The sequence below is a fragment of the Pseudorca crassidens genome, chromosome 20 (genome assembly GCF_039906515.1).
Source record: "Pseudorca crassidens isolate mPseCra1 chromosome 20, mPseCra1.hap1, whole genome shotgun sequence".
NCBI lineage: Eukaryota > Metazoa > Chordata > Mammalia > Artiodactyla > Delphinidae > Pseudorca > Pseudorca crassidens.
Window position 1 is genome coordinate 61,529,150 of NC_090315.1, and position 25,077 is coordinate 61,554,226.

The 25,077-nt window shown below is 64.8% G+C and overlaps 1 protein-coding gene across 1 annotated transcript in view; it reads left to right on the forward strand.

Annotated features, from left to right (window-relative positions):
- Nucleotides 1-287: 287 nt before the first annotated feature.
- ZFPM1 (zinc finger protein, FOG family member 1) overlaps nt 288-25,077 on the forward strand; it is a 69,658-nt gene continuing 44,868 nt past the window's right edge. Inside the window, 2 exon segments of the mRNA XM_067717879.1 lie at nt 288-320; nt 322-1,018. Coding sequence (XP_067573980.1) covers nt 288-320; nt 322-1,018 — 730 coding nt within the window.

A 25,077-nucleotide genomic window follows, 5' to 3' on the forward strand; every position in this document is an offset into this window, starting at 1 on the left:
CGTCCCCCATCCCACGGGCCGAGGAGGGTGGTCGCAGAGCCCAGAGGTTCTGGGCGGGACCGAGGCCCTGGAGGCGGAGTTACAGAGCGGGGGGCGGAGTCATGGGCGGTGGAGGTCGGAGTCATGGGCGGTGGAGGTCGGAGCCATGGTTTGGGGGCGTGGTCTGGGCGGGGCTTCGGTGTCCAGGAACCGAACCAGGTCAGGTCAGGCTGGGGGGCGGAGCTGCAGCTGCGCCGAGGGGGCGGGTTCAGGGAGGTCTAGAGCCCGGCCGGACGCGGGGCGGCGGGATGCCTTGGGTCGCCGAGTCTGAGCCGGGTCTGGGGGACAAAGCGGCAGGGCCGAAGGAGTAGTCGAGGAGGCCACAGGTCTACCCAGGGCCGGGGGCGGGTTCAGCTCTCTGGGGGCGGGGCCAGAAGGCGGGGCGGGGCCATTGCGGCGAGGAAACAGGGCCAGTCCAGGGGCGGGCCAGGGCGGCGGGGCGGGGCGGGGCCAGGGCCGCGAGGTAACAAGATCCGCCCGGGGGCGGGCCAACTCGGTGCAGGCGGGGCGAGGCCGCGGCGCTGGGGGCGGGGCCAGCGGTGGGGGCGGGCCCGGAGGCGCGGCGCCGTGACGTGGACGCCCCGCCCGCACGCCCCGAGCGCCCGGGCCGAGGCCGCCCGGTTCGCCGCGCGCTGCCCGCAGGTTCCATTGAGAAGAGCCGAGCGGCGGCGGCGGCGTCTGCGCGGAGGCGGAGGAGCCGGCAGCAGCCCGCCGCCCGCCGGCCCCGGCGGTCCGCGCGGCCGCACAGCAGGGCCGAGCCTCCGGCCTCCGCAGCGGCGCCGGGCCGGACGCGGCGGGCTGGGGGCGCGGGCCGGGGCGGCCGCGGAGCCCAGGGGCCGGGGGCATGAGCCGCCCCGCGGCCCCGCCGCGCCCCCGCCGCCCGCCGCCGCCCGCCAGGGGCTAGAGGCGGCCGCCACGAGGGCGCGCGGCGCCGGAGACATGTCCAGGAGGAAACAGAGCAACCCCCGGCAGATCAAGCGTGAGTCAAACTTTGCCCGCCGGCCCCGACCCCCGCCGGTCCGCCCCCGGTCCGTCCCGCTCTGCCCGCGGCGCCCGCGACCTTCACCCCGCGCCGCGCCCCCCACGCTGTGTGCCAAGCGCGCCGTAATCTAATCTCCGCTGGCGGGCCGGTCCCCCGCGTCTCGGCACCGGCACCGGGGGTCCCGCCTGGTGGGGGTGTCCGCCCAGAGGGCCGGAACGGGGTTGCTGGGGGCGCGGCCACCTCGCGGCCTGCCCCTCCCCCGCATCCCCCGAGATGGTGCGGCGATAAGGCGGCCCGATCTGGGCTCAGATAAAGTTTAAAATATTCCATTCTGCAAGTCCCATCCTGATAAGATCGCTCTGTCGGGACGGGCTGAAATTGTGATCTTATCTCGCGCGGTTGACTCTCCCAGGCTTTGTATCTAGAGGGAGAAAAAGAGAGACCTGGGAGGGAGAGGGGGCACCCGGGGCGCGTGGAAGTGCACGGCCAAGAGGCGGAGACCCGCCGGCGCCCACCCCCACTCCCGCTGGCTTGCAGAGCCGCCTGGCTTGGAGGATGGAGGTGTAGCTACCTCAGCCCACGCGCTGGGCTCCAGCCCTGTCTCTGGGTCTCGAACTCGAGCCTTCCCTGCCCGGGGACAGCCTCCTGGAGGTCCTCCCCTCCCTGTGTCCCAGCCAGGACTGCAGGGGCGCTGTGCGCTGGGTGGCTTGCGGTCACACACACCCTCTAGCCGAGGGGTCGGGGAGGGGTCTCCTGGGACTCAGTCCTGGGCCAGGGTCGCCTCCGCACGCGTCCAAGTGTCTCACCCGTCTGGCCCGCAGGCCACTCCCCCGGTGGGGGAGGGGGGGCAGGCAGCTGCTGTGTCCACACTGATGATGCCCCCCGGAGATAAGAGCGCCCCGTACTCTTGGGGCCCCTCGGCTGCCTGAGCAGGGAGAGAGAGGGCAGTGCACAGGAAGCACGGCTCCCCACCCCACGCCAGTAATAACTTCGCGCCTCTGCTGCCAGGGCCAGAGTGCGGGGCCACATCTCCCCGGCCAGACCAGCAGGTCGCTGGGGCTGCCCAGGAGGCGAAGAGGGGGCCAGACCACTGCCCAGCCCCATGTTCCCCCGCACTGCCTCTTCTGTCCACATGACCATTGCCACCAGAACCCTGTGTGCATGCTCCTGGGGGAGTGTCTACTCCCGAGGTCCCAGAGAGGGGGAAGGCAAGCATGAATCCGGGTTCCCGTAACCCGACTCCTCAGTGTGCAAGCGGGACCTGTTTTCCGAAAGTCGCTTTCTATCAAGTCAACTCAAGTATTAAAACCACCCACAGGTCCCGATCTGCGCTGGTTCTCTGGTTTCTTTTTCCCCTCCTCCCCTGTGCGCCTGTGTTCGGTCTGTTCTCGTGTGTGCGTGTGTATGTGTTTCAGCGTGATGAGAAATGCAGATAGCGCGGGCAGGGAGATCGCAGGTTGGGAGCCGATCGCCAGAGCCGATAAGGCCCAGAGCGGAGCGAGCGCCCGGGCTCAGCTGGGTCGACCGAGCGGTGCGTGTTGGGGACAGGGACCAAAGCGGGCGCGAGGGCGAGCCCCCGCTGTCTACCTTCAGCGCGCCCGGTAAGCGGGCTGGGGAGAGGGCCGGCCCTGGGAGGCGGGGCCGGGGCACCCTCCCTTCAGCCCGCGGCCCCGGGCGCCTCCTCCCCCTGGCAGATCTTGGCGCGTTAAGATGCGAGCGCTGATTGTCACCAAGCGGCGGCGCCCGCACGCCCGCCCTCTGCCGCCCGCCCTCTGCCTGCGGCTGTGCGTAGGGCCCTGGCGGCTGTGTGCCCGCCGCTCTGGCCTCACCTGCGACCAGGCCGCGGGTGTGGAGGGGAGGGGCCCGAGCGCTTGGGCCGCCGCCCCCCCCGGGGCCCCCACCAAAGCCGGGGCGCAGCTGCCCGCGCCTCTGTGCGCCTTTTGTTCCGCGCAGAGATAGATGTGCCGCGCTGATAAGGCGCACAACCGATGGCGGCGGCGATAGGCGCGCCCATTTATTAACTTCAAACGTGGGAGCGGGGGAGGGCGAGGCGGGAGCGCGGCCTTGGCCGGCCAGATGGCTGCGACGATAGGCCGGGCCGCGCTGGCGGGGAGCGCGGGGCGGAGCGCAGCTCGGGACCCCCGGCGCCCTGGCCCGCCGAGGTTTCCTCCCGCCCGGGTCGATGTGAGCTCAGATAAGCGCCGGGCCGGTCGGCCGGATGGCGATCTCCCAAAGCGATAAGAGCCCTTATCTATGGCCACCAGGCCCCGCCGGGTTCGAGGCAACAACAGCGCGGGGGCGTCGCGGCTGGGGCGAGTGGGGGGCCTCCGACCTGCCGGGGAGGGGTGGAGGGGCGTGCGTGCCTGGGTCCGTTTGGGCGAGTTTTCATCCCAAACACACTTCATTGCCAGGAAGTTGATCCTCCCCCTGCGGGTGGTACAGTCCGTCAAAATGAAAGAAAACTGACTTTGCACCGGCCAGGAGCGGGGAGGAGGGGAGGGAGGACACCCAGCCCTGATTCCTATTAGATGGTGTGAGATAGCAGAGTCAGGGGTGTCACCTCCAGAAGGAGAGAGGGTGTTTTCCCCCTTGAATCAAGTTGGTGTTGGTGTTCTTCCTGTCAAGTGGTAAGTGTGACCTGCGTGGAGTTTTCTTGAAAAAAGAATCGAAGTGGCTTCTGCTGCCGAGCCAAGGTTGGGGGGAACACAGCGTGCTGGCATCTCTTTGAGCAGGTCCCCCAAATCAGAAGGGAAGGTCTGCTCAGACCTGCCTTCATTCACTCGGGAGGTCTTCACTGAGCGCTTGCTGAATGCGAGTACTGGGTCGTAGCCACTGCCCTGGGGAGCCAGGGGAGGGGTGAGCTGACCAGGGGCCGGCAGAGAGCAGTACGGAAACCGGGGAGGTGGGGGTGGATGGGGGCAGGTGGGGCATTGCCTGCAAGGGGGGACCTCCAGAGGGGGTCAGGAAGAGGCCAGCTGTTGGGGGTGCCTCCAGGGACAGTGGGCTAGCCTCAGTTTCCAACTCTGGACAGTGGGGACAGGAGCAAGCCCCCCGGTCACACTGGGGATGCCGAGGGGACCACAGAGCCCTTTTGCAGTGGGAGGGCCCCTGCGGACCATGGCTCCAGATGCCAAGTGGAAGTCGAGGCCAGACAGGCAAGGGGCTCCCGGAAGAAGTCCCAGCCCGAACAGCTGCTCCATTGCAGACGGAGGTGTTTTTCACACATTCTCGGAGCTTGGTTAAGCAAATTATTGGTGGCCACAGGATGACTCATTCACTCCGAGCTTTAAGCCACCTGCCCGCTCTCCCCAGCAGGCAGACGCCCACCTGGAGGCTGGCCGTGCCTCTGGTGAGGGCCGGTTCCGGAGAGAGACTGGGTTGGGCTGGAAGGGGGGTGAGGTGGTCTCTCAGTTTTGATGAACTTGAGAGGATTATCTGCACAGAGCGATGCACCTCCCCCTGCCAGGTGTGGGAGGCTCCTGGGAAGCTGCCTGGTTCCCAGGGGTCACCTTGCAGTACCCACCACCCCACTGTGACGGCAGAGAAGCAAGGAAACACGGGGCTTTGGCAGCCTGGCTGCCCGTAACTCGAGCCCCATGAGCAGGTGGCTGTGCCTTCTGCAGCCTCAGTTTCCCGTCTCTGGAAATCAGGTGTGACCTTGCCTGCCAACCGGGGGTGGACGGGCACCGTGGCTGCCCTCAGCTGGCCTCCGCGCCCTCCTCAGAGCCCTGGGGGCATGGGGGCCAAGCTACAGTGAGCCAGGGACCTGGGCCTTAGAGACGCAGAGACTGGCTCCCAGCCCCCATTCCCTGAACCTGGCCTTGAGCAGAGTTCTGGTGGGCGGCAGCCGGGCCCCGAGCTCTCAGGCCCTGGGGCTGGGCCTTCACGCTGGTTTTCCTGCATTCCTGGGCCTGAGGGAAGACAGACAGCTCATTTGCTCGTTAGATAGTAATAATGATATCTATAGTAGCTAATACTCGCGGGGCTTACTCTGTGCCAGGCCACGTGTTATCTTAAGGCAGGTCCTGTTCTTACCGTTTACATCTTGGGGAAACTGAAGCACAGAGAAGTTAAGTTTCTCACCCAAGAAAATGACAGCCAGAGTTGGAAGGCAGGCAGTCTGGCCCCGCTGTGGACATCACGCTGCTTTCCCACAGTCTCTTGCCTTTGTCTGCCTCTGGGCTTCCCCGGCCTCAGTCTCCACACCTGTGAAATGGGCCTCTGGGAGCAGAGGTGCCCAGGGGTCTTTCCCCAGCCCTGCCCTTGCCGAGTCTCCTGTGACCTCCTTCCGGAGATGTTTCTGCGCAGGGTAGGGGGATGGGGTCCCAGGAGGCTTCATCCAGCCCTGCCAGTGCCCTGAGCCCCAGTCTCATCCCGCCCACCTAGCCAGCCCCTCCCCAGAGGTCACTGGGAGCCCAGCATGGCACCAGCACCGCCAGGGATTTAAATGGGTCAGTTGGGGAAGAAAGGAGGAGGGAACACGATGCCATTAATTGTACCCCTTATCTCCTGTTTCTATGCCAACCAGACGTTCCTGGGGCTTGCCGGGCTCGGGAATAACACTCCCGGGCGGACTATCTACCATCGACAGGCCCTCTCCTGGAGGCAGGTGTTGCGTCCCGGCCGCTGTCGCCAGCCCCGTAGCCCCGGGCCCGGGTGCCTGGCTGGGCTCCTGCCACCGGCCCCCATACCCTTGGATCCTCCTGGCGCTGCCCCATGGCCCCTGTCCCCGTTTCACAGACGGGGAGACTGAGGCCGCCATCACACGTTCACTCTCTGGACCTCACCTGCTGTTCCCCACCCAGGCAGGAGTGGCCTGGACCGAGAGGGTGGCAGGAGAGGGGGCAGCAACACCTGCAGAGCGTGCCCCTGTGCCTCCGTGTCCTCCACTTTGGCAGCAGGAGGCGGGTGGCCCCGTGGGTAAGGGCTCAGCCGCCTTCAGGCCGCAGTGCACGTGTCCCTGTGAGGAGGGGAGGGCAGGCTCCCGTCAGGCTGCCCCCTCACCCGAGCCTGGGTTCAAGCCGAGACTTGGAGGATTTCTCTCTGGCTTCTTTCAGCCCCTTCCAGCCTCAGTGCCTTCGCCTCGGTTTCCCCATCTGCAGAATGGGGATGCCGACACTGGTGGTCCCTGAGCACAGCTGTGAGCACAGACGGGAAATACACGTCTTCTCAGACAGCTGCCAGCATCCCCATCGTCCTCCCCCGCAGTATCTTTGTGGTCCATCGGTCAAGTTAGATCTGTGGTTTCCAGCTTATCTGTGATGGACAAATCCCTTTTCCCAAGCTGTCCCCAGAGAGTGAAACACATGCAAGGACCCTGCCTAGGAAGTGGGGCCCGCACCTGCCCCCTCCCGTCTCTCCTCTTCGTGGCTGGCCTTCGCCTCCAGCCGTTCCAGCTACAACTTGCCAGGCAGGTGCCCGGGCTGTGCACACTGCACACGTTGCTTGCCCTTTCGTCAGAGAGGAGGGGCTGCACTGGGGAGTTGTCAGCGAGGTTCCTCTGTCCCCCACCCACCCCTCACCTCCCCGCCTGAGCTCTGGATGGGTTTGGACCAAGCCAGCCCAGAGTTGAGGGGCTGTGGGGTCGGGCAGCCCACTGAGAGGACCCCAGGGCCTCCTGTGTCCCTGTGCCCATTTCACAGAGGAGGAGCTGGAGGCCTGGAAAGGAACGGCGGCTTGCCGAGGGTCCCCGGGCAGCATCAGTGTGAGCGGCCCCTCTCTGCCTCAGTTTGCCCCCTGGTTCAATGGGCACATCCCAGTCCAGTGCCCCATTTTGCAAATGAGGTTTTGAAGACATCAGGAGGCCGGGACTAGAGTCCTGCCTCCAGGCAAGGAGGCGATGAGGGCAGTCTGGGTCTGAGAGAGGCCGCCCCGCCCTTCTTCCCCCCCGCCCCCCGCCCCCCAACTTTCAACTCCAGCATCACAGCCCCCAGCTGAGTGGCCTCAGGGAGCGTCTCCTATTTTCTCGTCTGTATAACAGGGGTGACACGTGACACGGCATCTACCCCAGAGGCTGTGTCCGGTACCCACGCGGGGCTGGGACACAGAAGGTGATGAGCTGAGCACACCTGGGATCCCAGGTGAGATAGGGGCTGGGCTGTTGGTTGATGGGTGGCGTGTTGCTCCCACCCACCCCAGCTGTCCGTGGGACCACTGGGCGGGCTGAGGACAGGGACCTTTGCCTCCGGGCCCGGGGGTTCCATCCCCACCCGGTGCCCCACAGCAGGGAGTGGGAGCTCAGAGATCGGGGCCCGCACCGTCCTCCGAGGGCTCCGGGCTGCAGGCCAGCCCGTGTCTCCGGAGCGGGAGGCCACTGCAGCGGGGGGCTGCCACGTGGCCTCGAGTCCTGGCCTTGCTGTGACCCTGTGGGCAGGTGGCCTCTCTCCTGCCTCGGTTCCTGCTTTTGGAGCAGAAGCTTAATAAGAGCACCTCCCTCCTGGGGCCTGCATGTGGGGTCCGTGAGATTCCCAGATACAAACTGTAAAGTGTGGTCCCGCAGGCAGGTCCTTGGTGGACGTGGCAGCCCTGGGAGCTGCTGGTTGCACTACTGACGTTTTGCCAGAAGCCCCAAGGGCTGGACGCTTCACACAGAGGCCTGCCTCCCACCCTCCTCCCCTTCGTGTGTTAGTTTCTGAAGAGGAGGGAGTCGTGGGCCGGGTGCCCTGACTGCACCTTAGGCGGGGCGGGCCCAGGCCCCATCAGTCCCTTTCCTGCCCAAGGGTCTTACCTGCTGTTACGATTATCATCGTTATTGACTGACCCATTTTACAGGCAAGAAAACTGAGGCCCTGGGAGACAGTAACATGCTCAGGAACTTGTGATCCAGGAGCTGGGTCTGTGGACCCCAGAGGAGGGCCGAGGTTTCTCTGGGCAGTGCCCACTCGGCCCCCCAGTCACCTGTCCTGCCCTCCTGAGTCATCCTGTGTCCTCCCAGGGCCTCCTGGGCCCAGCTCCTCCCCGCCTCCCCTCCCTCCTCCCTCCCCCCGAGTCTCCTGTTTGGGAGAAGGCAGTGCCCGCTGGGGCAGGAATGTGGTGGCTGACCTTGGGCCAGAGCTGGGGCACAGATAGGCAGGCCCCTCCCCTCTACCTCCTGTCCCTCCATCTGCCTCCCCTGGGCCTGCCGGCTACACCAGGGCCCCATCACCTCTTTTCCGGGAGGGGAAAACACGGCTTCACAGCCGTGTTTTCCCCTCCCGTAAAAGAGGTGATGGGGCCCTGGTGTGCAGCTTCCGCGAGCCCCGGCGTGGGGCGAGCTTGGCCCTGGCCCCAGTGCTCCTGGTTCCCACGGGCCCCACCCCAGGACTGGAGCGGAGTGGGGACAGAGACCCAGCCAGTCAGCCTCAGAGCCTACCCCCTGTAAGCGCTTCGCTGGCGTCCCCTCCTGTGATTCTCCATACACCCACTGAGGTTGGGGTTCTCAAACCATTTTGCACCCCAAAAAGAGGATCAGAGAGGGTGGACGGTTGCACCAGGGTCACACAGCACTCGAACGATGTGGAGATGGGGTTGATGGGGTGGTCTGTGCAACCCTGTGCCAGCTGCTAGACACCCCCAGAAGTGGCGGGCGGGCTGCTTCCTGGGAGGAGGGGGCTCTGCACTCGGGTGGCTGCCGGAGCTTCCCTGCGGTGGGGCTCTTGGGCTCTGCCGGGAGGCTCACCTTGCCTCCCTGAGCCTCAGTCTCCACCTCTGCAGGACGGGGATGTCTTGGGGACACCGGGCTGGGCGCAAGTCAGTTGGTTCCCCTACAAAGTACAGCTGTGATGCTGAGCTCGCAGGCAGCGAGGCTGCTGAGACCTTACAGCAGAGGTCCAGCCTGGGCCAGAGCCTCTGCGTCGTCTGTCGTTTGTCAAAGTTAAAATGAAGAGGAAGGGGGACACCTCTCCCCTCCCCCATCTCCCTTGCACTGCTTCCTGTCAGTTCCTCTTGGTGTCTCACTTCAAGCCCTCCAGCTTTCCCGATCTGCCCTGGCCACTTGCACCTGCCACAGCCTCCTGCCTTCATTTCCCTTTTCTCCACCCTGCAAGTCAGACCCAGGGAGCGGGAGGCCAGGGGGCCACAGGGCCAGGGGTCTCGGCTCCTTCCTGCGGTGGGCAGCGGGGGAGAGCTGCTAGAGAGCCCTCCACTGGAACAGCGGGCCCATGCTGCACTGCTGGACTCTCAGCTCCCAGGGAGGGCTTGGTGGGCCTGGGGAAGCCCCTCGCTGCTCTTCGGGCTGCTCTGGCATCGGGCCCTCGGCCCCTTGCAACGAGAGACAGAGCTGGGGCTTCCCCCATCTGACCCGCGTTTACTGGGGCCCCAAGCTCATCCCGAGACTAACCCCAGCTCGTGGTCACTGGCCGTTAGACCAAGCGTTAGCTGAGCATTTACTAAGCCCCTGCTGGGTGCCCAGCACTTGCAGCCGTGAGCGCACGTCCTCCCCTCACAGCCTGTGAGGGGGGCTCAGCAGTTAGCCCGGTGCATGGAGGGGAAACTGAGGCTTAGAGGGTTTAAAGGTCAGACTCAGGACCGCGGCTCGAGCTCCCCACCCTGGGAGTGAGGAGAGGATGGCGACGGTTGTGGTGTCCAGGGCCAGAGCTCTCCCTGCGGGGCTTGGTGCCACCCTTGTTTACATCCAGGAAACTGAGGCTTTCCTGCGGTTCCAGGCAGCGTCCAGCTGTGGTCTCCTTGGTGGCTGTGTGACCTTGGGCAAGTCCCTACCCCTCTTGGGCCAAAGTGGCCGCTGCCCAGCCTTCCAGCTTCAGGAGAGAGACCAGAGCCACAGCTGAACCGGCACACGAAGGCCAGGCCCTCCTGGGGCGGTTCCTGGTCACATGGGCCCTCTAGGCAGCAGGTGGGGGGTGTCCTCGGGTGAGACTCTCGCTCCGCACCTCAGCGGCGTAAGTGCTCCCAGGGAATGAGTGGATTTGGACGCCCTTTCCTCTGAATGGGCAGATGTGTTCTGTTTATGGGCCCTGGGTGCCCCATCCCCTGGGGCATCCCATGCCGGGGCCCTGAGGGCAGGCAGGAAGCCCCAGCATTTTAGGGCCACACTGAGCGTACCCCGAGCCTCAGGTCGGGACCTGCGGGCGCAGAGCCCACCAGGATGTCCCCACCCTGCTCCTGGGGCTTGGGGCCTGGAAGAGGCTTCCAGCAGAGGTGATAGGGGACCCTGCAGGCCACAGGGCAGGAGGGCAGGCTGCCCACACTCCGGTCCCCCCACCATGCCCCCACACCACCCACCCTTTCCACTTCATGGGCCTGGCACGGCTCGGGAGGGCCTGGGACCACCCAGCCCCACTGGGGCTCTGAGGTGGCCTCCTGCCTCAGTTTCCCCTCCTGCACAACATGCACACACCCAGCTCCGCCCAAACCAGACATTTTCCCAGAGAGCAGAGGGACCGCGCCCCGCCACACACACACTCTCGCTGCAGTGGCCTTGATGGTCAGTGGGCACCCAGGCCCTCATGGGCCCCGGCCAGGTCCTCCTCTCCATCCTGGCTTTGCCCGCCGGGGCCTGGTCCGCCCGAACTGTCTCCCCGGTCCAGGCCTCTGGCAGGCGCAGGTTTCAGCTCCCGTGATAACTCGGAAAGTTGAACTGGCCCCATTACCGCGCCGAGATGGTTGGCGAGATACGGCCTTGATAATGGGGGAGATACGGCGTCTCGTGGCCAATGGCCCAGCCTCTCCACCCATTAACATTCCCCACCAGCGATCCCTCGCGCTATCTCCTCCATTTCCACTCCTCCCGCAGATAAGAATGGAAATTCTGACTTCATAGCTCACTGATTAAAGTGTCTGGATTTCTTGATAATACACAGATAAATTATGTTTTTGAAAAAGAAGGTAGGGAGGAGGGTGGGCAGGGTGGGGGCCGTCTCTCCCGGCCTGTCCTGTCCCCCTGGGCCGGCCATCAACCTTGGCACGTCCAGCCTGCACCTCCCAGGCCTCTGCACAAAGGCAGTGTCCGCGGGCCGGGCTGGGGAGGGAAGGTAGAGGCCTCCGCTGGGAAAGGCAGCAGCAGCGGCGGGGACCGTGTTGGAGGGAACGAGGGCCAAGGGTTGAGCCCTCGTGGGAGATTTAAACCTCCCCAGCTCACCGGAGCTGGGTGTGTGGACCCGGCTGCCTCGCCTCCGTCTCCTGGGACGTATCTCTGGGCCTCGGTGTCCTCATGTGTCAGATGGGCCCAGGCTTGGGTCTCTCCTCTCCCTCCCTGACCCCTAGAACGAGCGGTGCCTGGTTATACACAGTCGGTGCCCGGTAGATGTCAAGGAGCCCGGCGGAGCCCCACTTGCCAGTTAGTTGGAGAAAGGGAGGGGCTCCCAGCTCTCTCTCCCTGCCCGGTCCCCAGCCACCCTGCCTTCGGAGGCCCGCCCGGCCGCCACGTGTGACGGCTGGCGCCCTGATGGGACTGAGGTACCATCTCCGCGTCTGTCTGGGTAAAGCTGCCTCCTTCAGCTGATGAGATCCGGTGCTGATGGTGCGATGAGTGCGATTAGGGCCACCGTGGGACTAATCCTCCCCGCTGAGGGACAGGTGCGGCAGCCACGGGCGAGGGGACGCTACAGAGGGGAAACTAGGCATCCTCGCCCCCTCGATGCAGAAAGCCCGGCAGAGGAGCTGCCTGGGGCTCCCGGCAGGCGCAGGGCAGCCGGCCATTTTCCTTGCTTTCTGCATTTATTTTTTAAGCAACTCTTGAGATACGAGATTCTCTGTGGTCCCAGAGACAGGAGGCCTGACTGGACAGTCAGTGACATTTCTGGGTGGCTCTGGGACTCCACGCTTAAAATCCGAATGGAGCCATTGTTAGCTGATAGCTCCCTTCCCTGAGCACTTGCTATATGCCAGGCCTGGGCGTGACCTGTGTTATCCTTTAGAGTCCTGCCGGCATCCTGGGAGGGGCACCTCTGACCTCATTTCTCCTCGGGGGACTCAAGGTTCAGAGAGGTTGAGTAACCCACCCAAGGTCACACAGCATGGGAGGAAGCCGTAGAGACCTGACTTAGAGGCCTGGTCAAGGTCCGGGTCTCCCTCTTGGCTGCAGGCTCTGGGGATGTTGGCGGCCATGAGCTTCCACCTGCCCTAAGAGGACTGCCCTCTCTGTTTTGGGGGAAAATGCCCAGGCACAGAGAGGGTGAGTGACTTCTCAGGGCCACACAGCCCTGTCCAAGAGCGATGGATGATGGGGCGGCTGCTCCTGCTTGCGTCTGGAGGTCATTTCATCTGTCCTCAGAAAATGGGCCCCTTTGGTGATAAAGTTGGTTTCTTTCTGTCTTTGGGGTTTTATTTTGTTTCAGTATTCTAAAGGAAGTCAGCTATTTCCAGTAAAGTGGGTGCGTATATGGCGGAGGGGGACCAGCATAGGGTGGGGTGACTGGGTCTGAATCCTGCCGCCTGGGGAGGACGCCTGGGCAAGTGACTTACGGCTTCCTCACCTGTGCAGTGGGTGTGACTGCACTTCCGGCCTCCTCGGCCTTTGAGGCAGGAGACGGGAGAGAAGCAGGGAGAGCGTCCTGGGACACATGCTTTGGGGACGCGGGGTTCTCTCAGGGCACCTGCAGGGGTGCCTGCTGCACCTCCTCCTCGAATCCCACCAGCATTCTTCCTGGGCTGTTGGTGGCAAATGGCTCCAGGTTGCAGAGGCCCAGGCCCCTGTGCTCTCACACAGTGACCTGGGTGGTTCTGGAACATCGGTCCTGTGGCTCTGGGAGCCCTCCTCTTGGACCCTCTGCTTTCACCAGAGCCAGAGAGAGTGCAGAGGGAGGCTAGGGGGTCCGCCCCCATCGCTGTGGCTCACAGGCACTTCCCTGTTCTGAGCCTCCGTTTCCACATCTGTAAAACGGTGCTGAAGACACTAAGACCTGCCCCACAGGCGCCAGGCTGGGAGTCAGTGGCCCCTCTGGTCATCTCCCCTGGGGCCTCCCTGTCCCCGCCCAGCCGTGCCCTCCCGGGGCGCACAGGACTTCTCAAGGAAGGAGCTCAGTACCCGCTCTGCAGACCACCACCTTCAAGGCCAGGGAGGCCCAGGTTCAAATCCCGGGCCCCGCACAGCCTTGCGGTGTCACCTCTCTGGGCCTCCCTGCCCTCGTCCTAAAACGGGAGTCAGCCCTCCTCAGGGCCCTTTTGCAGGGCTGGTGAGAGGGATCTGGGTTCTCTCTCGGGCGCAGTTGCTCCCCTGCCGCCGCTGCGCTGTCACCCATCTCAGTGGTGACACCGACCCTCGGGACCCCTGCCCTTTCCAGCCAGGAGCTCCGGGCCTGGACACTGGGTGTGTTAGACACAGAGGGAGGGAGCCTGAGAGGGAGGCCCCTCGGCTCGGGTCCCGGGTGTGGGGGTGGGCTGGGGGGTGTGTTCCGCCCTCCCCCCGAACCTGAAAGAAAGAAAAGGGAACTGCGATAAAGAGCAGATAGGCTTGGTGGTGGAGCAGCCCTATCGCTGTTATCTATCTGCCTGCCTCTCCGAGCGGTTCTGTTGTTTCCTCTTATCTCACCCACCAAAATGCCAGGAACAAAGCCTGTGCACACGCGCTCACACACACTCACACACTCACACACCCGCGAGCCCACCGCCTTGCAACTCAGAGCCGCGAAAATGGTGCCACTAGATCTAAGGTGAAAGCAGGGGGGCCGGGTTCTCGTAAAATCATCATCAATGTCTCCATCACTTCGCAAAGAAAGGGGAAAAATAGCCCTCCCTGAGACGAGGCAGCGAAGAATAAGAAGTGGCCCTACAGGCCCTCCCTGGAGGGAAGGACCCAGGCTTGGGGTGGGGAGCCAGGACTGGAGGCGAGGTCCCAGCTGTGCTGCTGCGTCCTGGCTGTGTGACCTTGGGTCAGTATCTTTCCTGCTCTGAGTCATTCATAGTGGCGGAGAGGGGAGGATTTAAGGAAGTACCTGCGCTCTAACCAGAGTTCTCCCCGAGCAGCAGACCTGGGGCTAAGACGGGTCACCCTGAGCCTGGCACCCCTAGAAGCCACCCCCCAGAACCTGGTCCTCCCACCAGAGCTCCTTAGCCCTCAGGCTCCCCGGAATGGCCCAGCAGAGCCAGTCTCCCCGAGAGCCAGCCCAGGGCCCTCAGAGCCCAGTGCCACCCCCCATCCCACCCAGCATGGTCTCCCCAGAATCGAGCCCCCCACGCCCCACCCCCACAGCCAGGGAACCCAGGGCCTAACCTGTGTGTCCTCAGCCAATGGAAACGGGCATGCAAATGAGCAGGAGTGAGGCCTAGGGATTGGCTGAGCACTGTGCGGGGGGGCGGGCCTCCTGCAGGCGGGCCCTTAGTGTGGGGAGACACTGTCCTGGGCAGGACCTTGCCCCAGTGATGGAAAACTGGGCGCAGGGGGATGGACAGGCGGGCCTTTGGGTGACCTCCTGCTGACCTGCAGAGCCCAGACCCCCACAGCCTGAGTTGGGAGGCCAGGACTTGGGCACTCCCGAGATCAGTGCGGCCAGCTCCCCCTCCCACTCCACGTGTCTGGGGTACCTCCAGCCCCTGTGCGTGCTGTCCCCTCCCCCTCTGCCCTCCCCCGCTGGGATTTTCACCTGGACCCTCCCTCTGCCGCCCCGTGGAGCACCAGGCTGGGGGCGGGGCCTCCGCACCATCCTAGGGAGTCGCGGTCCAGCCCGTTTGCCAAAGCTGCCTCGCAAACCTGCGTCGCGGTCTGTACGACGGGAGGCTCTGGCCTGTCTGCCTCCAGGGTTTCTGTGTGCTCCCTGGGCCTGCGTCCCCATTCACACAGTGAGGGCTCACACAGGAGGTTCTCCGGGGCGTCCTCCTCTATCTGTGGCTGTGGTGTATTCTGGAAACAGCGTTCTCCACAGCTCCCATTTTAGAAATCTATCTGACAAGAGGCCATGTCCATAGGAAGCGTTCAAGAAACTTGGGGGGGTTCTCACGATGTTCAAAGGCACTTTGCACCTCTGGGATGTCTTGTTGGCAAGATGGGGCCCAGAGTCCAGCCAGAGGCCCCCCCAGCTCCCATGGCACCCACAGGGCTCTGCGACCTGAAACGCAGCCACAGGCGTGGGCGTTTTTCAAAAATGTATAAGTGGAAAGTAGCAGAGGGGCGAGGAGGGAAGGAGTTCGGGCTGAGATCGGGGGGGGGGAAACGGGGAGGGGGCCGCGAGACCAGAACCAGACTGCCGCTGGGTGACCACGGCAGGGCAGCAGCTCTGCCTCCCCCAGCACAGCGCAGGGCACACAGCCGGTGCTCCATGAATACTCCCTCGACCGGGCTCTAAATCTGCCCCCCACCCTGGGCCCTGTCCCAGGGGAGCAAAGCAGAACCAAGGAGCAGAGGGAACTGGGAGGAGAATAGCCCCTGCGAGGGGTCGCGGCCACGGGGGTCGTGCGCAGAGCCTCGGCCTCGCCGCTCCGGGGCTGGCTGCCTGGGAACGGGGTGGACGAGAGACCAGGCAGAGGCAGATGACGTGTCGGGGGAAGAGCGTTCCTGGCAGAGGGAACAGCAGAGGCAAGAGCCCTAACCGGGAAAGAGGCGTGACGGTTGGGGAGAGAGGACAGCAGCTGGGACAGGCCTGGTGCTCGGTCTGGGCTCCCTGGGTATTCCTGGATGGGGGCGGGGAGCGGAGGCACCGGGCTGCAGGGGCTGGAGCCAGGCCAGGGAAGCCTTGGCCCACTCCGTGGGAGAGCAGCAGAGCTGGGCCATGACCCGCTGCAGAGGTTTGCCTGGGACCGTTCACGGGACCAGTCAGCTCATCTGACCTCCGTCATGGACGTGCTCCCCAGCATCTCCAGCCCCGATCCGTGGACGCAGGACCAGACCCCGGCAAGCCCTGGCCTATCTCTGCACTCAGCAGTGGCCTGGGGCAGCGTTGTGGGGAGGGCTGTGTGTCTCTGAATCCCTAAGGAAGGGAACAGGCACTCAGGGAGCACCTGCTGTGTGCTCCACGGCACTGGGCGGCAGACTCGTGTGTGTGTGTGTGTGTGTGTGTGTGTGTGTGTGTGTGTGGTGAAATACAGATAACACAGAACTTACCGTTTAGCCGTTTCCAGTGTGTACCTCAGTGGCAGTAAGTGCGTTCATGAGGCTGTGCGGCCATCAACGCTATCCATTTCCCGAAATTTTCCGTCTTCCCGACAGAAGCTCTGTCCCCGTGGAACGCTGGCTCCCTCCCCCTCCAGCCCTGGGCGACCTTCCTTCCACTTTCATCCATGAATTTGAAGCTGTTGTTTTAACTCCCAATGTTTCAGTTGAGGGAACTAGCTCAGGGAGGTGAGGGGCCTGCCGGTGGGATTTAAGCCCAGGTGCACCGCCGCCCCCAGCTTCCTGGACACTGTGGCCCTGGGCCCCGTGGAGACGAGGGATGCACTGGGCCAGGAGGTCTGGGGTCCAGCCCTGCACAGCCACCACCTCCCCGTGGGCCCAGGAAGCACCTCGGGACCTCAGTGGGAGCAGAGTAGATTGGCTGCCTATGACCCAGGCGCACCCAGCAGGGATACAGGCCCGGCCAAAGGACCCTGCTTCTTCCTTTCTTGCTGCACGCCATCCCCGGGGCACTGGAGAGACACCTGGGGTAGTGTGGCCCTAAGTCTGGACACTAGAGTCTCCCAGGCCCGGTGTACATCCCGCTGCTGATCTGCAGAGCATCAGGAGGGCCTGCCTGGAGGAAGAGGAGCTAGCCACCCCCCCAGGGCCGTGGCACCATGGTGTGAATGAAACCCAGAGCCCAAGTGGGCGCGGGAGTCCCCGTGACAAGAGGACCCTCTCACGGGGGCCCTAGTGTGGGACCTGGGGCAGTCGTGCCCAAGGGCTGGGTCTGCAGATGAGCCCGGGCAAGCCTGCCCTCCTGGTACCTGGCCACGGGCCCCAAGGGGCTGCAGCCCCAGGGGTGAGAGCTGAGGAGGGCTCGGCGCCTGGCCCATGCCCCTCGGGGTCTCCCACCCCGCCTATCAGATGGCAGGGCCCTGTCACACCGGAGCCTCATTCCCTACCAGGAAGCCGTCTGCCTCTGTCCATCTGACGGCAGGCCACGCGGATGGCTCCATGAGCTGCGGCCCCACTCCCACCTGTCAGTCCTTATCGGCCCATCCGGAGAGAACCACTCCAGAGCCTGCAGCCCCTGTTCTCGGGCACGACTCCCGTCTCCTCCTCCGCGGGCCTCCTTCATACTCACAGCTCTATGCCGTGGCCTCGGCCACCCTGCCACGTGCCGTGGCCTTGGCCGCCGCTCCCGCCCCGCGCTGTGGCGTCGCCCCGCCCCCTCGCCACCAGTCACACGTGGGGTCTCTGTCACATGCTCCGAGTGCGTTCTTGACAACCGCCTCGGCCCACAAGTGGCCTCGGGGCCCTCCCCGCCCCACCCAGGCCACGTGGTCTGCACCCCTCCCCCAGGAGCGTTCGTAATCGGTTCTCCAGAGTGAAACAATCTCGTGTAATCTATCAGCGGCTATCGGGCCCATCGGAGGCCGGGAGTGGCCGGGCCCGGAGATGGCGCCAACCTCTAGCCTTGATAAAGTCTCCGAGTTCAGCAGTGATGAATGTTGAGTAAGTGCAGGCCGCCGATAGGATGTTGACTTGGCAGCCCTGCGGCTCCGGCTGAAACCAATCTCTCCCCTATCAGCCTGGCTGGGCTTTCTGGGCTTTCTCAGGCCCCGCTCTTTCTTCCCGCCTCCTCTGCTCCCCTTTCTCTCCACCTTGCCCGCCTGGGCCCCTGCCGCCAGGGACCGAGGTGGGGGACCAGCCCGCTGGCCCTAGCCCGAGAGACGGGACAGGCTCTGGGCAGGGGAGGATGCGGAGCCAGACCAAGGAGGTGGCAGAGAACTGGGGACTGCCTGGAGGCGGTGGCCGGGCCTCGGCAGCTGCACTCTGGAGTCCTTCCTGCAATCCAACATCCACATTCTTCCGCTTAGTTTCCCACGGTGCCGAGAATAAACCCCGGCCGGCCACCCTGCTGCTCTGGCTTCTCTGCCTCTCTCAGCCTTGGTGCTCTTTCCTCAGCGGCCCAAACCCACCAAACTCCTTCCCAATTCCGGAACTTTGCACTGGCACTTCCCTCTGTCTGGAGTTCCCCATTCACAGTCCCAGCTTAAATACCGCCTCCTCTGAGGAGCCCTCAGTGACCACTCCCACACCCACCCACCATTCTTTGTCCTGTACCCATCCTGGCCCTTCATGATACCCAAGGTGTGTGTTCACCCCCCACCCAGACTGTTTACCCCCATCTGGACCTGTTTGCTCACGGCTGACCCAGCACATGGAAGGCCTGGTGGAGGGAATCACGGTGCTCCTGCGAAGGACCCCATCCGGGGGCATCTTCATCTCCTGCAAAGCCCTTCCCTGTCCACACTGACAGCGGCTCTGTGAGGTCGGTGGGTCGATACCCATTTCCCATATGGATAAACCGAGGCCTGGGCAGGTTCCCCGGGCACAGCGCAGTCTCGGTTCTGCTTGGTCCTGAAGAGCCGTGTGGCCCAAGGTTCTGCGCTCTGAGGGCGGCTGCTCCTGGCCCGTTTCCCTCTTCGCACTGTGGAGCCGGTTGCCCCACAGGCTGGTGCTGGTGCAGAGCCTGGCAGAGCTTCGTAAACTGTCGAGGGCTGTGCTTACTTGTCTCGGGTCTGAGCCAGAGGGAGCAATAGCTCCTGGAGGGAGGGGCCCTGGGTGCCAGCTGCGTCACACCCCTGCTGACCCCTACCACAGCCAGGGGAGCAGGCGGACACCCCCCCGTTGCCTCAGGGATCAGTCCGAGGGGGCAGACAGCAGTCACACAGACCAGGGAGGGGGGCTGCCCACAGGAGAGGGAGCCAGGAAGGGACACTGAGGCTGAGTGAGGGGAGAGGAGGCCTGGGAGCCACACAGACCTGGGTCCAAGTGCCCCCCAAGCAGGCCCCCGTCTCTACAAACAGGGACGGTGGGTTTGGGGGGCCTCGGCGAGAATGCAGGGCTCGGGAGGAGAGAGCAGGTGGCAGCCCGTCGCTCCCGTAGCTGTGAGGCCTTGGGCAAGCTTCTTTACCGCTCTGTGCCTCGGTTTCCCCACCTGGACGATGGGGTGACACTAAGGGTCGTTACAAGGATCAGAAGCCCCTTGTGGTGAGTCCAGAGCCCGGCCTGCTACAGAGGCCGCCCGAGCGCTTGCTCTGCTACCGTCGTCGTGGTCACGGTGATGGTGGCATTACTCCTGCCTGGGACAGGCCCAGCGCTGCCCGTGGTCCCTCCTGCCCTGGGCGGCCTCGAGGGGTGATGCGTGCCGGGGGTCCGGGCGTGGCCCTGGGGCCGGGGCACCTAAGCCCCCCAGGTTCGCCCGTCAGCTGCAGGCTGGCCGCAGGGGGAAGTGGTGGTGGCTGGGGCTGGTATGTGGTGCAGACCCCCGGGTGTCAGCGCCCCATCTCCCTGCATTCTGTGGGGCCCCATACTCACCCAGGCCTCAGAGCCCCAGGCAGGGCCAGCCAGCTTATCTTCCGCCAGTGGGGGCAGGGGGCCCGCTCAGGGTCCCCGGGGCTGAGTCCCTGCTCACACCACCCCCAACAAGCAGGCTCAGCCCCCAGGCTCCCCTCTGGCCCCACCGCCACCACTGTGGACCCGGGTGGCCCCCAGCCGTGCCCGGCTCTGAGCCCACCTGTTCCCCTCCCCCACCTGTCCCGCAGTCACCAGAGTTCCCGGCGCACCTACTGTGCACCAGAGCTGGGGACGCCCCAGTCTCCAGGTACAGAGACGGAGAAGGCAGTGATGGAGTAAGTGTGCAGCGAGAAGGCGGGCGGTTCTGAGCCGGGACAGTTCAGGCCAGGACGGCCTCACCAGAGCCAGGGGAGGGCGGGCACCGGCGTGGGTCGGGGTGGCCGCAGCCCACGGTCAGGGCTTCAGAGACGGAGAACCGAGGTGCACTCCACACCCTTGCAGCCCAGTTGCCAGACCTCCTGTGAGGAAGTGAGAGCACAGGTGCGAACAGTAGGGGTCTGGGGGAGGGACAGGGAAGCCAGGACAGTGCACAGCCAAGCGGGGGTGCCCGGCGCTGCGTCAGCCGGGGGTGTGGAGAAGTGACTGGGAAAGGCAGTCTCAGATCCTGACTGACCCCTGCAAAGCTTTGGAGAGAAGCGGGTGGGGATTTGGGCTGCTGAAGTGTCTCTTTGTTGAGCCTGGGCTACAGGGGGCCCTGGGTTTTGTCTGGGTTACCTAGGACTGTCCTGCTCATCTTTCAGTGAACATGCCTCCAAAAGGTGAATGACACTTAAAGGATGGATTTTATTGTATGCCACTGATATCTCCCTGAGATATTTTAATGCGTTCAAAGCTGAAGTAGGTTGCAGCACTCGTGTTCCTTGGAGTACGGGGTCCCTGTTCCCGGAGCGCATGGGGCCTCCGCTGGCCTCCGCTCTGAGCACCCAAGCTCTTCCTCGACGCCGAGGGCTCCCCTTGCCCTCCCATGGCCCAGAGTGTGTTGTGCCAGCGGCTGGCCACTCTCCTCGGCCTGGCTTTCTCAGGACAGCGTGCCACCAGCACCTCCCGGGCGTGGCCTGGGTGCACATGGGGCCAGGAGGCTGCGCGCATCAGGTCCAGCTCACAGCCTGGCAGCAAAGGCGGGTGAATCCACGGTCACTCAGCCCCAGCCGTGCTGGGGACCTGCCCACCCAAGGCGGGGGCCAAGCCTGAGAGGCCGAGGGTCCGGGCTCAGGTCTGCTCCTCTGGAAGGAGGAGTGAGCCCCCTGCTGCAGGGTGCGCCCGCGCACCACCCAGCCCACCCTTGGCGGGGAGCCAGGCTGCCCCCCAGCGCCCTCCCGTCTCCTCTGTCCCAGGGCCACGCCTGCCACCGGGTATGGGGTGGGGGAGGACCAGCGTGGGAGGGCATCTGGACCCAGGCCCCCGGCGCACACGGAGGTTCAGACCCTCGCCCTCCCCTCCGCGGGGCAGCCTGCCCACTCGAATAAGCCATTATCTCGCCAACATCCTCTTTGTGGTCGCCCTGGCTGTCAGCAGGAACTGATCCTGGGTTGATGAGGGCCGCTGGCGGGTCACAGTGGAGGCCTGTGGGCCCCTCCCAGCCTGAGCTTGCCGAGGAAGAGAGGCCCCTCTATGCTCCGCGGGGGGGCCCGCATCTCGTCCCTGCTGCCGTGGGTGCAGCCCGCTAGGGGCAACGCCGGCAGCACCTCCCATGGCGTGGGCTGCGGGGCGGGGTCTCCCTCCGTCCTCTGCTGGGCACTGGGGGAGGGCAGCAAAGCATCAGAGCAACACCCCAGGGGACAATGCGAACCAACGTAAGGCTCCAGGGATGACCCGAGTGTGGGAGAGATTTCAGAGGTAGGAGGAGGCCTCAACCAGGCAGGGGAGCTGTCCTGGCAGAGGGACAGCGTGGGCTAAGGACCCAGGCCTGGAGGGGCGTGGACAGCGGAAGCAGTTTGGCTGCCATCCAGGGAGTGAGGGTGGAGGGAGCGGGGAGGAGCTGGGAGCCAGGACGGCCCTGTGCTAATGGGCCTGGACCTCCTGCCAGAGCGGCCCGGAGAGCAGTGGGCAGCTTCTAGCCACGTTTGGGGGGTGGACATGAGGTGGACCCTCCGAGGGTGTCCAGCATCCGTGCTGGGCCTTGGTACCCTAGCGGGAGGGTGGGCACGAGAGGACCCACAGGCGCCCAGGGGGCCTCCCAGATCGTCAGCCTCCCCCCACGATGCCTGCATCCCTGTGCTGTGCGAGCTTCTCAGGGACCATGGGCCGGAACCCACCTTCCTTCTAAGTGCTGGCAAAAGTTTTAAGAAGTTCTGCTTAAATGGGACCCTTGCTAGGCCCTGATGACCTTCCCTGGGGCCGAGGACCTGCCCCTGTCTGCCCGCCTCCCCCCTTTGCCCCTTTCCTGGCAGCCCTGGGCTCTGAGGCGTGGGCCACCCCTGCCCTTCACCAGAGCCCCGTTCGCTGGGCTCCGCCTGCCGCCCCATCCCTGCTGGGGGCTCCCCTTCTCGCCCGCTTCTCTCCATCCAGCTCAGCCTGGAAATCAGCCCAGCTCCTCGTTAGAACTGGGGGCAGAGAGCAAGTCACATGGTCCCGAGGGGCTGGGGCCGCCTCTGTGCTCGGGGCCTCTGTCTCCTCGTCCCCCAGCCCCAGCTGGACCAGAGCCCGTCCTGGCTGGAGGGGCCCAAGCCCCCGGGACACAGCGCAGCCGCCCTCGGGGAGAACGGAGCTGTCCCCACCGCCTCCTGTCCCTGCCGTGGCCCGAGCTGCCCCACTGCCCGGCGGTGGGAAAGTCTGAATCTGTTGCTATTTTCTCTCTGTTATCGGGACCTTATCTGGCTGCTGTGTGCCGCCCAGAGGCCAGGGTCTCTCCCTGGCAGCGCCATGCCCCCTCCCGCCCACCGGCTGACCAGGGCCAGCGGGACAGGAGGCCGGGCCGTCCGCCAGCCTAGGGGGAGGTCTTTCTCTTCCACCCACACTGCCCTCCTCAGGCCCCAGACCCTCATTCCCCTCCCTCCAGCCGTGCCCCTTGGTCCCCACGCCCCTGTCCATGCCCCGCCCCCCATCGCACCCCCAGAGGGGCAGGTGTGGCACCTCCCCAGAGAGTTGAAACAATAACAACAGTTGTAATAATAACCCCAGGTCTGTGCTCGGCACCCACGGGCACCACATTGCTGAACCCTGAGCCCAGCCCATGACTCGAGGCTGCTATAACCCACAGCTTTCCGTGAGGAAGCTGGGCTTGGGGAGGCGTGGCCTGCACAAGGCCACAGGCCTCAGCGTCCCGCTCCTCCTTCTGCCTGGAGTGCTCTTCCCCAGCCCCGCCCGCAGGCAGCCTCCTGTCCCATCCCAGATCTCCACTCACTCGTCGCCTCCTCCAGGAAGCCTTCCCTGACTGTCACTCCACCTCTCCTTGGTGGCAATGACCACACTTGGATTTTTCACGTTTCTTTCCTCGGGGGTACGTGTTGGCTGCTGCAGGGTCCCCAGGAACTTGTGCAGGGAGATGGACTCGGGGGAGGTTTCACGAGTGAATGAAGAGCGCAGGAGTGAACGGCAGTTGAGAAGGAGGCCGTGGGCGCTCAGGTCCACCGCACCCCAGGCTGTGCAGGTGGGGATGTCGGGGGACGAGCAGGGCCGCGTGCCCACCAGCGTCCACCCCACCCCCAGGCCATCGGGCCTGCGTTCATGCTCCGGCCCTGACACAGAAGGGGGCCTGGCAGGTGCCCCCACCTCTCCTTCCTCCTCTGCATTGGGAACACAAAGGATCTCCCCACAGAGGCATAAATGGCTGTGTAATGGCAGCCACATAGCGGGACCGCAGGAAAGCCCCACGCCCGAGGTCAAGCGCGGAGTCCAGGTGGAGGCTCATGGGGCTTTGCTCTGGTTGTTCCTCGTAATGTTTCCAGTGGCTGGGGGGGCGGGCACAGCCTGCAGGGGCCGGCGGGGGTTCGGCCGGGGCCTCCAGATTCCCTGTCCAGTGCTCTGAGCCACCCCGCGCTGCACGCCACCTGGCAGGTGCACCCCAGGGCCACCTCGGGCGATTCTGCCCTCCTCGGCTGCCAGCTCCGGCTTTCTTTGGGGCAGTCATCCAAAGGACCCCTCATCCAAAGGCCCCCCAGCTGCCTCCACATCACAGCCGGGAGGGCCATCAATCATCGGCAGCCTGGGCCTTGGAAGGGAGTCGGGTCATCCCGCTGCACAGAGCCTGTCTCCGTAATTCAGTTTTAAAGCATGAAAAAAGGGAGTTGATGAAATTCCGCTATCAGCGCCAAGCCAATATGCAAAATATCTCACCCCCAATCAAATAGCTATTATGTTTTCATTTCCATTTCGGCGTCCGGCTTAATGAGCAGGAGACGGATCGGCTGGCGGGGCGTCTGCTCGCCGTGATAACTGAGGGGCTTCGGGCAGCGGGGGCCGTACCCGGTGCTGGGGACCACCGTCACCACCCGTGGATGCCCCCAGACAGGTGCTCGGCCTTGGGCCCAGGCCTCTCCTCGCGCCGGGCAATGGGGCCAGCGTCACCCTCACCCCAGGTCATCAGCGGGCGGGGGCAGGCATGGGGCCACACCTGCAGCAGAGGAGGGCCGTGGCCTCAGCAGCGTCCACGTGGGTGGTGTGTGTGGGGAGTCGGGCTCCTGCCAAGGGCCACAGGCAGGTCAGTCCACGTGGCCGGGCCTCCGTTGACTAATCTGCGAAGTGGGCATGACTCGGCCTCACCTCTGGGGTGTCGGAAGGCTCCCAGGCACTCGCCCATCGTGCCTGGCGTCAGGGCCTGCCTCTTGCGGGCCCCTCCCTCCTGCTGGCCCTCCACCCCCGGGCTGCGAGGTGGGCAGGGGGCTTAAGGGAAGACATTTGTAGAAGGCTGAGCACAGGGCTAACATACAGGCGGCGCTTAATAATAGCAGTGCCCTGCTGGGTGCTGGGTGGTAGCAGCTGACGCCGGTGACGGGTGGTGTTTCCTGCGCACTTACTACGTGCCAGGCGCTGACCGCGGCTCCACACAGGTGAAACCGAGTTTCGTCCTGCGGGGCCAGAGCCGTTCTGCTTTCCGACCACAGGAAGGTGGAGTGACTTGCCTGTAGTCACACAACAAGGACACCGCCTGCCTGGCCATGGGTCGGCCTGGCTCCGTAGTTGGGGTGTCTGACCATACAGGGCCCCACAGGGGTCGAGCAGGGTCCTTCCTAGCCCAGGGCACCCCGGGAAGCAGCTGCGTCTCACCCCAGCCAGTGGAGAAAGCTTCCTCCCAGGTGGAGTGGGGACCCAGGTGCACAGGTGGCCCCGGGGTGTCGGGGGGCTCCAGCAGTGGCTCCGAGGCAGATGTGGGGCAGGGCTGGGGCAGGATTCGCAGCGTCGCATCCCGCTGTGGGCCTGGAGCCGTTCGCTGGTTGATGACTGTCTGCTGTGTTATCAGCGTGTTAATTGTGCTGGAATGAATTAGCGCATTAGGGTAAATTGCTGCAGCCGCAGCCTTTCTTCACGCTCCTGTCACGCTTTGTGCGGAGCGGGTGCCTTTGTTCTCCCACAAATGGAGCCGTCAGGAGCTCAGGGCCTCCCTGGGTGGCTGAGGCCCACCTGGGCGGGAGAGGCGTGTGCCCGGGCGGGTGCAGGGCTCTGGTCGCTGCAGTCCCCGAAAGCAGAGGCTTCACACCCATTCTCCAGAGCCGGCCGCTGAGGCCCTGGA